Source organism: Ranitomeya variabilis, chromosome 4 (assembly GCF_051348905.1).
Source record: "Ranitomeya variabilis isolate aRanVar5 chromosome 4, aRanVar5.hap1, whole genome shotgun sequence".
In the NCBI taxonomy this organism is placed as follows: Eukaryota; Metazoa; Chordata; class Amphibia; order Anura; family Dendrobatidae; genus Ranitomeya; species Ranitomeya variabilis.
The window spans coordinates 732,676,262-732,694,172 of record NC_135235.1 but is presented as its reverse complement, the minus strand read 5'-3'; the positions used below and the strand labels follow the sequence as shown (position 1 = coordinate 732,694,172).

Genomic DNA, 17,911 nt, shown 5'->3' with positions numbered 1-17,911 from the left:
GGTATAATGCAGACCCCTCCTCCTTTACTGATGTTCAATGCGTTACGAATAGGTTCACTAAGCGTTAATGGGTTAACGCTAAAGGAGTACGCTGCATGGCGTGATTGTCGCAAGTTACGCCATGCAACGGGTCCGTTAGCGCACCCATTGACGGCAATGTGTTTAGGATCTGGATCGCATCGCTAGCGCATGCCATTTTTTAGGCACGCCCTTGCGATGTGCCGTTATTTTCAGTCGGACCTCAGATGCTGCTTTCAGCGTCCCAGCTCCGTTCCTCGCTAGCGCAGATTGTGGATCTGCGATAGCGGGATCGGCAAAAGCAATCCCGCTAAAGACATTGCGCTGGTGCAATACGCTAGCTATATTCGCAAAACGTATTGCCCGAACGCAATGTAAACCTATAATGCTCCCCAAAAAACAGTATTGATCATCAGTGCTTTGTAATTTATGGCCACCCACACAAGTACCAAATTTTCATTGCTGCTGGTGTAAATATGCATTTGCATTAAAACATACAAACACATAGAGAGAGACAAAGCACACAGCAGCTTGCCGCCATATACACTAATCCTCACCAGATTTTGGAATCTGGCAGCCGAAAATAATGCCGGAAGGCGGGGGAGCGTCAGACAAAGGAGAACGTCCGAGCTGGGGGAGGGCCTGAACAGCGCAGTGCAGTGCGCATGCCCAGGAATGCCAGCCCCGCAGTGTGCATAATGAATAACACAGTGCGGGGCGGGGATTCAGTAACAGGGCGGCCGCACTGCCCGCACAGACGCAGTCAGGCACCCTGCGTGTGAGTGATGACGGCCAAAGAAGACTGCGCAGGCCCCAGGCAGGCACGCACAGCGCAGGCGCCGGATTTGAAGCAACAACGCGAAGGGGGCGGGTACCATCGGCCCTGAAGAGAAGAGTGACGGCAGTTTGAAGATTCATAGAGGACGCTTCGGACCGCCTCCCGGTACAATCGCTGGTACGTTTGGCCAATTTTTAAAACGTTTTATTGCGGTAATAACTTAATCAAAAACTAAAAGAGCCACCTTGTTAGACTGCAGCATTACTGCTGCACAAGGTGGCTCTTTTAGTTTATAACGCCTGGGGGGGGGGTGACAGTGGCCCTTTAAGCCTTTCCCCGGACAACAAGGGAAGCAGCCTCAGCAGTTCCGGGCCCGGTGCAGTGCAGGATCCTGCAGTCCAGTGCTTCTCCTTACACATCATTCACCAACGGTGACATCTTCGAGGCCAGGCTGAACTGCGGTGACCTCCGAACCGTGGGAAAATGCCAAAGATGAAGTCACCGCTGGTGAATGATGGTGTGCTGGCAGCAGCTCATTCACCAGTGGTTTTCTGCCGGAACGGTTACATATTGGCGCTGTCCTGGTTGAAAACGAATTATCCCCCAGACATAGATTAAAGCGTGGGACAAAACGAAGGACAGGTATGGTACATTGTTTTTTTTTTCATGTTATTTTTATTACAGGAGATTAAGGGCTTCACTGGGATTACTGGGATCGAGGGCTAATATTCTCACGCTGGTAACGGGCCATTTATATAGCCCCCCAGCCTAAAAACAGCAGCATGCAGGTGCCCAACAAAGAAGCACATATTAGATGTAGCGGTGGCAAGTGGGTTCATATTTGTGGGGTTTGTCACCTTTCTATTGTCTGGTTACATCAAGCTCACAACTTAGCAATGGATAAGTGTCTATAAGACACCTATCCATTACTAATCCTATAGTTACATGTTAAATAAAGGTACAATCAGAATAAAGTCTTTTATATGAAATAACACTAAACACAGTTTTACATTTTTATTAATACGCCTAATCCCAGTGAAGCCCTCGATCTCCTGTAATACAAATAAAAAATACATATATACCATACCTGTCCGTCAGCTTCTCCCACGCCGTAATCCATGGCTGGGGGCTAGTTTGCAACCTGGAAGGTGCCAAGATGTGACCGCCCCGGCTGAAAGCCACTGGTAAATGAGATGCTGAGAGCGCTGCATCATTGACCAGAGTGACATCATCACTGGCATTTTCCCATGGTCATGAGGTCACCGAAGTTCAGCCCGGACTTGATGTCACCGCTGGTGAATGATGTTGCGCTATCAGCCGGGAAGGTTGCATCTTGGCACCGTCAAAGTTTAAAACTATTTAGCCCCCAGACATGGATTACAGCGTCGGACAGAACAATAGACAGGTATGGTATATTGTTGGTTTTTTATTTTATTTTTACTACAAGAGATCAAGGGTTTTGCTGGGATTAGGGTATGCAGTAAGTATGGTTTAATTGAGAATAATAAAGGAGTCTGTGTCATTTTTTCAAATACAGGACTTTTAGTCTGGCTGTGTCTTTATGTACCATACAATTATAGGATTAGTAATGGATGGGTGTCTTATAGACACCTCTCCATTACTAAGCCTTGGGATTGATGTCACCTAACAATACAGTCACGATGGTATGAAATATCATAAGTTTAGTTCTCTTGCTAGCATGCTGTGGGCTAAGCCCCCCTCCTTGGAGTGATTGAGCAACAGCTCGTAGCTGCAAATTCCTGACTTTCCTTCTCAGGGAGTGTGGGGGTTATGAGAGCCAAGGTATTTACGACCGGCATTTCCTGCCGTGTAAGCTCTTATCCAGCTATAACTGGACTAGAAACTTCTAGAATCTATGAAAGTTCTTTGTTCTGTTTTTCTAAGATATTACGCAAACCGTTTAAGTTAAGACCACAAAAACATATATTTTTAATCTCCATCGAAGCATCTATCCAGCACTCTAAAGACGAGTTTCTAACTCCATCTGGTAAAGAAGTAGGGATTTCTCGGTAAATATGTATCCCAGACAGGACATATTTGATCTCATTAGAATGCCCACGTTAATCCGAGATGAATGCTGGGTTTGTTACGACTATGACATGTTGTGTAGTGAAGTTATAGAAAGTAGATAAATTTAAGGTTGAAGTACTCAGAATGTAGAGAGAGGAGGGTTTGGAAAAGCCAGCCCTTTCTGTGAGGTCACAGGCTGTAGGTTTTAAGTGCTGGCCGGCGTCCAAGAGAGTGAGATTTGAGTTTTTACCTGAAGAGCCCGGAGTGCACGCCCTGATGCACTAGGATAGATGGAAAGTTCCCCTAGCCTGTTGCCTGCAATGCTTTGAACAACTGTAAGTGTTATTTCTCATGTTATTCCCTTTTTTTATAATTACCTTGTACATATTTGCAATTGTCTCATTTGTAACATCTTTGTAAAATATTTTGATAAAGCACTGCCTACATTTTATGGGGTATATTATTTCATGCCAGTTCTTTCTCCATGCTCTAAAAACGTACCCTAAGTCTTCTGAAGGGAAATACTCAAGCTACTTACCAGGTAGCGGTGTTTTTCAGGAGTCCATGACAGCACTAACGAGAGAGGGGATCCGCCCTTCAGGGACAGGAAACCTACAGAGATAAAAGGGCGGCACCTCTCTCCCGCATCAGTTGGATTACAGAGCATGAGAGGACCTCCATTGATTAATAACACATAAATATCTAACACATTTCACCTTGTGACTAATTTTTAGAAAATTAATATATATGAGAATATATTTATCGTGATGAAAGCCATACCAGTAGAAAGGGAGGGAATATAGGAGTGCTGTCATGGACTCCTGAAAAACACCGCTACCTGGTAAGTAGCTTGAGTATTTATTCAGTCGTCATGACAGCACTAACGAGAGAATTACAGAGAAAAGAGTATTAGGGCGGGACTACTGCTTCCAGCACCCTTCTACCAAATGTGAGATCGCTGGAGCCACCAAGATCTAATCTATAATGATTAAAGAAAGTAGACGGAGATGACCATGTGGCCGCCTTACATATATCCTCAATCGACACCTCCGACCTCTCCGCCCAGGAAGTCGCCATGGCACGGGTGGAATGAGCTCTTACGCCTTCCGGGACTTCTAGGCCACCTGCTGAATAAGCCAAAGAAATTGCCTCCCTAATCCATCTACCTAAGGTGTTCTTGGATACTCTAAACCCTTTCCTGACTCCCTGATAGGATATAAACAAGGAATTATCTTTTTTCCAGGGATCTGTTAAAGAAATATATTTAAGAAGGCATCTTTTGACATCCAATGTATGGAGTTTGAGTTCCTTTGGGTTTTTAGGATTAGGACAAAAAGTGGGGAGATTTATCTCCTGAAGTCTGTGGAACTTTGACGCTACCTTCGGAAGATAGAGGGGATCAGTTCTTAATACTACCCTATCTTCTCTAATCTGCATATATGGAGTCAGTTTAGAGAGGGCCTGTAAATCACTAACTCTCCTAGCCGACGTAAGAGCAACCAAGAGAGCTGTTTTTAAGGACAGGATCTTTATAGAAGCAGATTCTAAAGGCTCAATGGGGGGTTCCGTTAACGCTGAGAGGACCAGGTTTAAGTCCCACGGGGCTAGTCTTTTCTTAACGATGGGTCTTGATCTAGCCGCCGCTTTAATAAAACGAGCAATCCAATAATTTTTAGCTAATCCACAATTATACAATGTGCCTAAGGCTGAAACTTGGACTCTAAGGGTGCTTGTAGCTAGCCCCATCTCTAAGCCTCTCTGCAGGAACTCCAAGATTTTTGGAATATTAGCTTTCTGACTCAAAACTGATCCTGAAACTGACAGGAATTTTCTCCAGATTCTAACAAATATTTGTCGTGGAATCTTTTCTACTTTTTAATAGGGTATTAATAAGTCCATCTGAAAACCCCTTTTTCTTTAGCAATGACCCTTCAAATCCCACGCCGTCAGATGTAAACTGGCCACTCGTGGATGGAAGATTGGACCCTGTGAGAGGAGGTCTGGGAGTTCTGGGAGAATCCACGGTTGAGAAATGGACATTTTCCTCAGCCAAGGAAACCACGGCCTCCTGGGCCAGAACGGCGCTATCAGGATTACATGAGCTCTGTCCTCCCGAATCTTCCTGAGAACAACCGGAATCAAGTTCAATGGGGGAAAGGCGTAAGCTATATCGAAGTGCCATGGAATTAGGAGGGCATATACTGCATCCGGATTGTCTGTGGGGTTTCGGGAACAAAACCGGCGACATTTTTTGTTTTCTTTGTTGGCGAAGAGGTCTATCTGTGGGCACCCCCAACGACGGGTGATTTGATCGAAGATGGCCTGATTGAGAACCCAATCTCCTTGCCCGAGCTTCCTGCGACTTAGAAAGTCGGCCATGACGTTGTGTTTCCCTTTTATATGCAGTGATGTGAGCGACAGAAGATGATTTTCGGCTATCTGTAAGATACGACCCGCCACTTCCATTAAGGATCTGGATCGGGTTCCCCCTTGGTGGTTAATGTAAGCTACAGTTACCTGATTGTCTGAGAATAGCCTGACGTGATGGCCCTGTAAGGACATAAGGAAATGGCTCAGAGCTCGTTCAACGGCCAATAGCTCTTTAAGGTTAGATGACAAATCCTGTTCGGAACGTGACCAAACCCCCTGGACCCACATATCACCCATATGCGCCCCCCATCCTTTGGGACTAGCATCTGTGGTCACTACACGTGATATATGGTTTACCCAGGGAACCCCCTTACGTAGGTTTGGAGTGTGTAACCACCAACGCAAGGACTGAATAGTGGAATCAGACAAGAAAAAAGAACTATCTAAGTGACCCTCTAACAGACGAGTGTTGTACAAAACCTCCCACTGTAGGACCCTGGTGTGGTACTGGGCCCAAAGTACCGCCGGGATACACGACGTGAGTGAGCCTAGCAATGACATTGCTCCCCTCAATGTTACTAATGGATTGTTAGTCACTTTGAGTATCTGTCGTTGGATTTTTTCTAGCTTAGCATCAGGTAGACGGCATTCTTGTAACTTTGAGTCTAATATGAGACCCAGGAATTCTTGAACCTCTAAAGGCTGTAACCGTGATTTTTTAAAATTAATTATCCAACCCAACCCCTGCAAGGCTGTAATTACTTTGTGAAGTTGGGACGTGCAGTGTGATTGAGAGTTTCCTATTATTAATAGGTCATCCAGATATGGAACTATGAGAATATTCTGCTCATGGAGATGTGCCATGACCTCTACCATTATCTTCGTGAACACACTAGGGGCCACTGCAACGCCAAAGGGGAGCGCTCTATATTGGAAGTGTTTAACCGATTCCCCTAAGAGGACTGCAACTCTTAAATAGCGCTGGTGTTCTACGTGTATGGGGACATGATAATATGCGTCTTTAAGATCTAAGACGACCATAAAACACCTGTCAAACAATAACTTTATTGCGGATTTGACCGACTCCATTTTAAATGATGGGATCCACAAAAACCTGTTTAGGCCCTTAAGGTTTATAATGGTGCGAAAAGTATTATCTGGCTTTTTAATCAAAAAGAGGGGAGAATAGAATCCTTTACCCCTTTGTACTTCAGGAACCTCCACCAAAACGCCTTTCTGTTGGAGTTCCTGGACCTCAGTTTCTAACGCCAGCTGTTCTGCAGGAGAAGAACGCACCGGAGTTACTAGAAATCTATCGACAGGAGTGATCTGAAAGTCAAACTTTAGCCCAACTTCAACAATGTTCAGGATCCACGGGCTATTAGAAATATTACGCAAGGCCGGATAGAAGGCTAGAAGCCTGCCTCCTACCCGGTCCGCCAGTCATTGTGGCTTCCTGTTGTCTCGAAAGAATTAAACATGTAGCCTCTACCTCTCTTTTTATTGGCGTCATATCTGGGCTTTTCTCTATTCGGTCTTGTTCGGTCAAACCACCTTCTGTTAGTACCTCGTCTGTAAGTGGGTCTACCGAGGTAGGGAAAGCATTTCTTACTATCCCCCGCTTTTTCTAACAGTTCATCTAGAATCGGACCGAATAAGTGCGCCCCTTCGCACGGAATGCTGCATAATTTGGATCTGGCCTGCATGTCCCCTTGCCAACATTTTAGCCAGATTGCTCTACGGGCTGAATTAGAAAGTGCGGCCGACCTGGCTGCCAACTTGACCGAGTCCGCTGAAGCATCGGCCAGATAAGCCGCAGCCCCCTGAATCATAGAGAGGGAGGATAACATTTCGTTTCTCGGGGTTTTGTTTTTCAGCTGATCTTCCAGGCTATCCAACCATACCATCAAAGAGCGTGCTGTACAGGTGGCTGCGATTGACGGTCTGAGAGCCCCTGCTGAAGTCTCCCAAGCTCCCTTGAGAAACACATCAGCCCTCCTGTCAAGTGGATCCTTTAAAGTTCCCAGATCCTCAAATGGCAGAGAGGATTTCTTGGAAGCCTTAGCTACGGCTGCATCAAGTTTCGGGGCTTTATCCCACGTCGCTGATGCGGATTCTTCGAATGGATACTTCCGTTTAAAGGATGGAGGAAGAGAACCTTTCCTTTCCGGTTTTTTCCATTCTCTGGAAATTAGGGAGCTAACTTTCTCTACCACCGGAAAGCATCGGCGGGATTTACGGTCCAACCCTTTGAACATCACGTCTTGCATGGATTTTTCTGTCGGCGTTTGTTCAATTCCAATTGTGTTATTTACCGCCTTTACAAGGCGGTCTATCCGGTCAAATGAAAAACAAGAATGCCCGTACTCAGTGTCTGAGGATGATACTGATGTTTGAGAAGCTTCTGACTTCAGATCTCCTAAGTCACTGTCCTCACGTGAACTTGGGGATCCCAGCTCTATTCTTTTAGACCCCTTACTATGAGACTGAGATCTTGATGAGCTTCTAATTTCCTGTCTGACAATCTGTCTTAGGCTAGCAGCGAAATCTGGTGTCTCCTCCGCTATTAAACGCTGGATACACGGACCACATAGTTTTTTAAAGTAATCATCCGGGAGAGGAATGCCACATTCTGTACACTCCTTGTGCTTAGACTTAGAGGACCGTTTTTTTCCCTGATTCAAAAAAAAGGGAAAATAAGGGGAGACACAAATCACTAAGTGAACTTTCACGATGATCACTTACCCCTATAGTGTCTGAGTGGTACCGAAGATTGCGGGGGGACCCTCTCCACCGAAGCAACATCCATACGGCTTGAGGACTTTCCGGCTTTAGAAGATTGATCAGCTCTACCTCCAGGACGACTACTGCCACTAGAACGTCGCTGGGTCTTCGCTGCATGGGGCTTCTCCAGGGGTTGACACTGTTGCTCTGAAGGCAACGGATCCTGCTCCTGAGACTCCATTGTGAAAATGGAAGCGAAGCAAGAGGAAGCCGCAGCTGAATCATTAAATAGCCGGCCCCAAAGGTACCTCCCCAGATGGGGGTCAGCAGGCCAATCCTGATGAACTGCCCGGTACATTACAGCATGTGGGAGGCCCCTCCTCCACGAGAACCACTACCAATGATACTCACACTGTCCCCCAGGAGAGCGCTGCCGTATCCAGCCCCTCCTTTGATAAAAAACCGCCACGAACGCGGTTTTCGGTAACTCCGACAGGGCGCCGCCATGTTTTTTCCCCCCCGGCGCGGCCTATTGCGCATGCGCCGCACGTCATCATTTGCTGCCGCTCCAGGCCCCGCCCCTTTCCGCGCGTCACTTCCGGTGCGCCCTGCAGCTTCCCAAACGCCGCACGCAGCGCACAAGCCAGAGGGGACACCAACACCGCTGACAACGCGCCGCAGCCGCCCACCCGAGCGCGGACCATAAGCGCTGGCTGATAGGGCACAGGTGACCCCTGTAACACTGTGCGGTCACGCAGCACAGGGGAAGAAAAAAAAAAAAAAAAAAAGAAATCTACTCAGCTCTAGGGGCACTACCCCAGCTAAAGGGAGCCCCCAACACCCGCTATCAGAAGGAGGGCCTCCCACATAATACTTACCCGTACCTGCGGCGATGGGACACCGAAAGAGACAGCACTCCCCCTGAAGGCTGCTCCTGCTCTGCTGCTGCCTACCCCCACAGCCTTCTGTGGTGCGGCACTTCCAGCATCGCGATCAACACCGAGGAAGGGGACCTCCCGCCTCCAGGATCGGTGAGTCGGACCTGGGTCAAAATCTTCATTCTTCACCTTTCTTCCTAAAGGCATACTGCAGGGTCCCCTGTCAGGGACAGGAAACCAACTGATGCGGGAGAGAGGTGCCGCCCTTTTATCTCTGTAGGTTTCCTGTCCCTGAAGGGCGGATCCCCTCTCTCGTTAGTGCTGTCATGATGACTGAATAAATTACGCTACTGTTTTGGGTTAGCTTCGGACCCGTTTAATCGAAGCTGGTGGCAGTAATACCGTGTACTGTGCATGCCTTTGGGTGTCACTGTAGCGACTGCGGCTTGATAATTATTGTTCCTGCCTGAGCGGGAGTAGTTTATCGCTGCAGCGTGCCCAATAGCCAGTACAAAGCAGGCAGCCTTTCTGGCGACTATTTACCCTAGGTGCAGTACCTAATCTGACCTGACAGTAAGGGGGGCGCCAGAGAGCTGCAAGGTTTAAGTGGAACTGTAAGCGGGATACACAAATCCCTGCAGTACATGGTATAATGAAGAGCAGTGGGATACCTAAAATAATCCCCTGCTGTAAACTAAGAGGTCAATAACTTTGTGTGTGTTTTTTTTTTAATCACATTGTGCCAGTGGAGGGATAACTAAGATAATCCCCCTGCACATGTGGTAGCCGTCTGTTGGTCTAAAGTCACCCCAATCCGTGACATATTGGTGGCAGTGGTCAGGAATCCCTGTGGATTTCGTGACAAACTGCTGGCCGCGTCTAAGAGATCATGACAAATACAAAGGTGAAATCAACCCCACAAATATTAACCCCACTTGCCACCACTACAGGGCAAGTGGGAAGAGCCAGGCAAAGCGCTTGAAAAGGTGCCTCTAATAGAGGCACCTTTTCTAGGCAGCTGCAGGCTGCTGTTTTTAGGCTGTGGGGCCTATATTCTCCTCCACTGTGTGAGTTCTCTGGTGTGTAACAAGATTACATTTGTGGTTAAAACATTTCCCACATGCTGAACAGGAAAAAGGCTTCTTCCCTGTGTGAGTTCTCTGGTGCGTAACAAGAATAAATTTATGGTTAAAATATTTCCCACATTCTGAACAGAAAAAATGCTTCACTCCTGTGTGACTTCTCTGGTGCTTAAACAAATTTGTTTTATGGTAAAAACACTTCCCACATTCTGAACAGGAAAATGGCTTCTCCCCTGTGTGAGTTCTCTGGTGTGTAACAAGAAGACTACATTTGTGATTAAAACATTTCCCACATTGTGAACAGGAAAAAGGCTTCTCCCCTGTGTGAGTTCTATGGTGCTGAACCAAATCTGATTTCTCGATAAAACATTTCCCACATTCTGAACATGAATACGGCTTCTGCCCTGTGTGGATTCTCTAGTGCTTAACCAAATATGATTTTAGGTTAAAACATTTCCAACATTCTGAACAGCAAAAAGGCTTCTCCCCTGTGTGAGTTCTATGGTGCACAACCAAATCTGATTTTCGGTTAAAACATTTCCTACATTCTGAACAGAAAAAGGCTTCTCCCTTGTGTGGGTTCTTTGGTGTATGGTATTTCCATATACTGAATGTGAAAATGACTTATTTTCTTTAGGAGCAGTTTGTGTTTTAATGCTTATTTTGTGACTTTCATTTTCCTTTGTAGTCAGTAATAAATCAGAAGACAGGACCTGTTTCAAAGTATCAGATGACAGATCTTTGCTGTGAAGGGATGATGGTATATCTGAAGTCATGGCATTCAATACAGTTGCATCCTGTGGGATTTTGAGATCATCTGATTTAAAAACTGAAGATGTCAGCTGTCCCTCTGATCTCCGGGTACAGTCATCTGCTAAGAAAAAAACAATTATTTTTGAATAAAATATCCTTGAATTTTATATTTTTGAACATTTTTTACTTAGCTTGCCATTTTTATGTACAGTTTATGTAAAAAACTGGAATTATTTACCAAGACAATGACAGTTCACAGTCTAATAGAAAACCGTATTAGATTAATCAGTAGTGCGTTCAACTGTGTTTATTCTGTCTCCCAAATATTGAATAAAAAGAAACCAACCAATGCTATGTAGGCGAAAATAATATCTATGTAGGCGAAAATAATATCAATTCTCATCTCACAAAAAACAAGTCCCCACTCAGGTCCATCATCTGTCAATGGAAAAACAGAGGTTCCCACACTATTAGTGGCTCAATGGCTGTTGAAATGCAAGAGGGTTTCCATAAACCAATCCAGGAAAATCTGCTCTCACTTCTGAGTCTTGCAGTGTGCTCAAGCAACATTTAGGATCCCTGTATTTAGCAATATTATAGTGAGCACAATTTGGGCACTAAGTGCTGGGTAATAAAATGGCAAATGTGTAATTTTTCACTCTCCAAATTCCACTGCATGTTAATTTCTGGAAAGTGGCTGTGGAATCAAAATATTCAGTCCTCCTACACACGTGGTAAAAATTGTTGTTACCCCTCGTTTAATGACAGAAAATCCCACAACAGTCACCAAAATAACTTGAATCTGACAAAAGTAATGATAAATTATCTATGAAAATGAACAAATGAGCGTCAGACATTGCTTTTCAACCATGCATCCACAGAATTAAGAAAGAATAAAACTCATGAAATAAGCCTGGACCAGAAATTATGGTACCCCTGAAAATGTGAAAAAAGGGACATTTTAAATCAATGTGTGTCCACTAAGTATCACAGGCGTCTACAATCTTTTTTATTTATTATTACTTTTGTTAGAGTCAAGTTATTTCTATGACCATTGTGTGTTTTTCTGTCATTAAACGAGGGGTACCAACAATTTTGACCACGTGTGTATAGATGATAACCCTCAGTGAATTAATTTATAAAATTGAATCACTTTATTGGGATTTCGACTGTTCTGGTTTTCTACAAAGAAATAACCACACACCGGCGCTCCCAGGGGAGTGAAAGAGGAGGCTGCAGGTGCCTAGACAGCGACTGTGCTAATTCTGTCAAATAACAAAGGGAATTACTAAATAAATAAACAAAGGCACCGCGCCAACTAAATAAATACTACGTAGGTGTACAAAGTGAGCGTCTACCTGGACGCAATGTGACGCACAATGAAAGTATAAGTAGTATCAATAGCAAAGTAGATGCCTGTTATGTCCAAAAGTTCCACATGAAATGCGTGGCTGCTATTAAAAAGGAGAGCACACTTACTGGCTAATGATGTAGCTGCTTGTGAGGGTGATAACACGTTCTCAGGAGGGCTGCAATAGTAGAGACAGGTTCACCAGCGGCCCATGGAAGTGCAGAGTCCAGTATCCAGAGTGGCGATGTCCAGGGCAGCGGCGTGGGGCGGCACAAACACCCGAAAGTGAAGGGAGCGTCCTCCCTGGTGGGTGTGTGCCCGCCGCACGCGTCAGGAACACCGCTTGCCGGCACCCGTGAACCAGGGGAAGCTGGTGCACAGAGCGGTGAAAAAAAGGGGGCGTGGTAAAGGTGACATCACCAAAACAAAAAACAAAGGACGGATGCCGCACAGGACCACACTTGCCTACGCGTTTCGAAGGTCTACGGACCTTCTTCGTCAGGGCTGAGGACACTGGCGGTCTCTTAGTCCTTTTAAAGCGCCATATACCCCCATAATGCACCGGCCCCTGGAACACTGCAAACCTATTGGGCCACTGACAGCGTGAAGAGGAGGAATAAATAAGAATTTAACTATACATAATACAAGCCGGGATTATCCGGAACAGAATAACCTATATTGAATATATAAAACACCTTTTATTATCTATGAAAAAATTTAAAAAACACCATATAAAAATCAAATAAATAACACCATATAAATGCACATTAAATAGTATAAAATATGCCGCTGTAAATTATAACAGGCATATAAATATTTAAAAGAGTCTAAAAGAACTACGAAAAAGGAAAACTGTAAGAGGAAGGGGGGGGGGGGGAGAGGGGAAGGGGGAGGGAAGAGGAGGGGGAGGGGAAGAGAATCATGAGAAAGGAGCTACTAAATATGAGAAGTTAGCTAAAAGCGTATAGCTCAATCTCACAGTTCAGGCCTTTAGGGACTAAACTGTCTAGCGTAAAGATCCACTTGGATTCAGTACGTGACATGGACTTGATATAATCACCTCCCCTCCAATTCTTGTGTACCCTCTGAATGCCACAAAAACTTAACCCTTTACTTGACCTCCCATGGTGCTCCATAAAATGTCTAGATAGGGGGTGGCCTACAAAGCCTTTCTCTATATTATTACAATGTTCCTTGAGCCGGTCCATAAGTCTACGTTTGGTCCGGCCTATATAAATTTTGTCACATGGACATTTAATCAAGTAAATTACCCCCGTAGACCAGCAGGATATGCTATCTTTGATTAAAAATTCCCGAGAGCCATCTGAATTAAAAAATTTTAGTTGTTTACTCTTTTTAAAATTTGTACGTACACAACAAGAACAGGTACCACAGGGAATAAAACCTGGATTATTTTGGTGAAATTTCTTAATAGGGCCCCTCCTAGTAGTTGGAGCTATGATATTCCCAATTGTCTGCGTTTTCCTAAAAATGAACCTTGGGTTATGGGGTAATAGACCACCTATCACCTTATCCAATTGGAGGGTTGCCCAATGTTTACGTATTATTTTAGTAAACAATTTATGCCCCTGATGATACCGTGTAATAATGGGCAGGCGGTGGATTTGATCTACAATACCCTCTCCAATAGGTGAATTCCTAGTGGTTCTATGTATGAAGGTATCTCTCGAGGTTTCATGGACAGCCTTGTTGGCTGCCATGATAAGATCTAAAGGGTACCCTTTTTCCAGAAATTTTCCCGTCAGGTGCTCAGCCTCAATTTCATAGTCCCGAATTTTAGTGCAATTCCGTCTTAGTCGGGTAAATTGACTTTTAGGGATATTAGTCAACCAGACGGGGAGGTGGCAACTACTCATATCAATAAAACCATTAGAGTCCACCGCCTTGCGGTGACATTTGGTCAATACCTTATCTTCCTCAATAAAAATATTCAGGTCCCGGAAATTGTCTGTTTTACTAGTAGTTGCTGTAAATTCCAACCCAAAGTCATTACAATTGAGGCTGGCAACGAATATATCCAACTCATCTTGGGGGCCATTCCAAATAAACAATACGTCATCTATAAACCGTTTCCACATGACCAACCCAATGTTGCGGCTGTTAGTAAGTTTTATGTGTAGCTCCTCCCATCTAGCTACGTAGAGGTTCGCATAGCTGGGAGCGAAGCGGGTACCCATGGCTGTTCCCCATGTTTGAAGATAGAACTGGCCATCATAAATAAAATAATTATGCTCCAAGATAAAAAGAATACTCTCAATAATAAATTTAATCTGTATATCTCTGTAAATGTTTAATTTGTCCAGTAAAACAACAGTCAATTTTCTGGACCTGAATATTTTTTATTGAGGAAGATAAGGTATTGACCAAATGTCTGGAAAAAGGGTACCCTTTAGATCTTATCATGGCAGCCAACAAGGCTGTCCATGAAACCTCGAGAGATACCTTCATACATAGAACCACTAGGAATTCACCTATTGGAGAGGGTATTGTAGATCAAATCCACCGCCTGCCCATTATTACACGGTATCATCAGGGGCATAAATTGTTTACTAAAATAATACGTAAACACTGGGCAACCCTCCAATTGGATAAGGTGATAGGTGGTCTATTACCCCATAACCCAAGGTTCATTTTTAGGAAAACGCAGACAATTGGGAATATCATAGCTCCAACTACTAGGAGGGGCCCTATTAAGAAATTTCACCAAAATAATCCAGGTTTTATTCCCTGTGGTACCTGTTCTTGTTGTGTATGTACAAATTTTAAAAAGAGTAAACAACTAAAAATTTTTAATTCAGATGGCTCTCGGGAATTTTTAATCAAAGATAGCATATCCTGCTGGTCTACGGGGGTAATTTACTTGATTAAATGTCCATGTGACTAAATTTATATAGGCCGGACCAAACGTAGACTTATGGACCGGCTCAAGGAACATTGTAATAATATAGAGAAAGGCTTTGTAGGCCACCCCCTATCTAGACATTTTATGGAGCACCATGGGAGGTCAAGTAAAGGGTTAAGTTTTTGTGGCATTCAGAGGGTACACAAGAATTGGAGGGGAGGTGATTATATCAAGTCCATGTCACGTACTGAATCCAAGTGGATCTTTACGCTAGACAGTTTAGTCCCTAAAGGCCTGAACTGTGAGATTGAGCTATACGCTTTTAGCTAACTTCTCACATTTAGTAGCTCCTTTCTCATGATTCTCTTCCCCTCCCCCTCCTCTTCCCTCCCCCTTCCCCTCTCCCCCCCCCCCTTCCTCTTACAGTTTTCCTTTTTCGTAGTTCTTTTAGACTCTTTTAAATATTTATATGCCTGTTATAATTTACAGCGGCATATTTTATACTATTTAATGTGCATTTATATGGTGTTATTTATTTGATTTTTATATGGTGTTTTTTACATTTTTTCATAGATAATAAAAGGTGTTTTATATATTCAATATAGGTTATTCTGTTCCGGATAATCCCGGCTTGTATTATGTATAGTTAAATTCTTATTTATTCCTCCTCTTCACGCTGTCAGTGGCCCAATAGGTTTGCAGTGTTCCAGGGGCCGGTGCATTATGGGGGTATATGGCGCTTTAAAAGGACTAAGAGACCGCCAGTGTCCTCAGCCCTGACGAAGAAGGTCCGTAGACCTTCGAAACGCGTAGGCAAGTGTGGTCCTGTGCGGCATCCGTCCTTTGTTTTTTGTTTTGGTGACGTCACCTTTACCACGCCCCCTTTTTTTCACCGCTCTGTGCACCAGCTTCCCCTGGTTCACGGGTGCCGGCAAGCGGTGTTCCTGACGCGTGCGGCGGGCACACACCCACCAGGGAGGACGCTCCCTTCACTTTCGGGTGTTTGTGCCGCCCCACGCCGCTGTCCTGGACATCGCCACTCTGGATACTGGACTCTGCACTTCCATGGGCCGCTGGTGAACCTGTCTCTACTATTGCAGCCCTCCTGAGAACGTGTTATCACCCTCACAAGCAGCTACATCATTAGCCAGTAAGTGTGCTCTCCTTTTTAATAGCAGCCACGCATTTCATGTGGAACTTTTGGACATAACAGGCATCTACTTTGCTATTGATACTACTTATACTTAAATTGTGCGTCACATTGCGTCCAGGTAGACGCTCACTTTGTACACCTACGTAGTATTTATTTAGTTGGCGCACTGCCTTTGTTTATTTGTTCTGGTTTTCTGTCATTTAGATATATTAGGGCTAGGGTTGATCGAATAGCTTTTGCATAACTCCTTATCCTAATAGCTATAGCGCTTACAGAATAGTTGCCTTGGGAACCTTGTTACATGGAGCGCTCCCGATAATCATCTGTTCAGGGCTTCAGCTGCCTGTGTTGTGGCTGTGTGACAGTCACAACACATACAGTACACACAAAGCCTGTACCTGTTTTGGGGCTATCCATGCATGTGTTGTGACTGTCACACAGCCACGACACATGCAGCAGCGACACCGAACAGTTCATTATCAGGAGCGCTACAGGTATCCAGGTTACCAAGGTAGCTATTCAGGAAGCGCTATAGCTATTCGGATAAGCACTTATCTGAAGCTATTCGATAAACCCTAGTTAGGGCTTCTGCATATGGTGTGTCAAATCTCCTCTGGGATCTGTTCCTGCTGTCCAGCTGGAGTAATCTGCTCCCTACTTCAGCCATTTGGAAAGTACCACACCCTACTAAAGCTCAAAGCATATGGCCGGAATCTGCCAGAAACAACGTTGTTCTCCTCTGGTTCAGTCCTCTGTGCTCAGCTTGTGAAATATTACACATTTAAAAAGAACTGTGTATAATAGTGCAGAGCTGAGGTGTCTTAAAGGGAACCTATCAGCAAGATTGGGCACAGTAACCTAAAAACACTCAGGTTGATGCAGTTATACTGATTACATTGATACAAGGTTATGAAATCTGTCTTGTGGTTGTTGCTCCAGAACGCTTCAACGGATCCTAGCGGTTCTGAGATTGTTTTTTCGTGACATATTGGGCTTTATGTTAGTGGTAAATTTAGGTCGATAATTTCTGCGTTTATTTGTGAAAAAAACAAATTTGGCGAAAATTTTGAAAATTTTACAATTTTCACATTTTGAATTTTTATTCTGTTAAACCAGAGAGAGTTATGTAACACAAAATAGTTAATAAATAACATTTCCTACATGTCTACTTTACATCAGCACAATTTTGGAAACAAAATTTTTTTTTGCTAGGAAGTTATAAGGGTTAAAATTTGACCAGTGATTTCTCATTTTTACAACAAAATTTACAAAACCATTTTTTTTAGGGACCACCTCACATTTGAAGTCAGTTTGAGGGTTCTATATGGCTGAAAATACCCAAAAGTGACACCATTCTAAAAACTGCACCCCTCAATGTGCTCAAAACCACATTCAAGAAGTTTATTAACCCTTCAGGTGTTTCACAGCAGCAGAAGCAACATGGAAGGAAAAAGTGAACATTTAACTTTTTAGTCACAAAAATTATCTTTTAGCAACAATTGTTTTATTTTCCCAAGGGTAAAAGGAGAAACTGGACCACAAAAGTTGTTGTCCAATTTGTCCTGAGTACGCTGATACCTCATATGCGGGGGTAAACCACTGTTTGGGGGCACGGCAGGGCTCGGAAGCGAAGGAGCGCCATTTGACTTTTTGAATGAAAAATTGGCTCCAATCTTTAGCGGACACCATGTCGCGTTTGGAGAGCCCCCGTGTGCCTAAACATTGGAGCTCCCCCACAAGTGACCCCATTTTGGAAACTAGACCCCCCAAGGAACTTATCTAGATGCATAGTGAGCACTTTAAACTCTCAGGTGCTTCACAAATTGATCCGTAAAAAATGAAAAAGTACTTTTTTTTTCACAAAAAAATTCTTTTAGCCTCAATTTTTTCATTTTCACATGGGCAACAGG

General features: G+C 44.2%; 1 protein-coding gene across 1 annotated transcript in view; it reads right to left on the bottom strand.

Annotated features, from left to right (window-relative positions):
- The window catches only part of LOC143767925 (uncharacterized), a 74,901-nt gene that overhangs the window by 36,974 nt on the left and 20,016 nt on the right, over positions 1-17,911 (bottom strand). Inside the window, exon 7 of the mRNA XM_077256444.1 lies at positions 10,595-10,752. Within this exon, the coding sequence (XP_077112559.1) occupies positions 10,595-10,752 (158 nt within the window). The remainder of the gene's footprint in view (positions 1-10,594; positions 10,753-17,911) is intronic.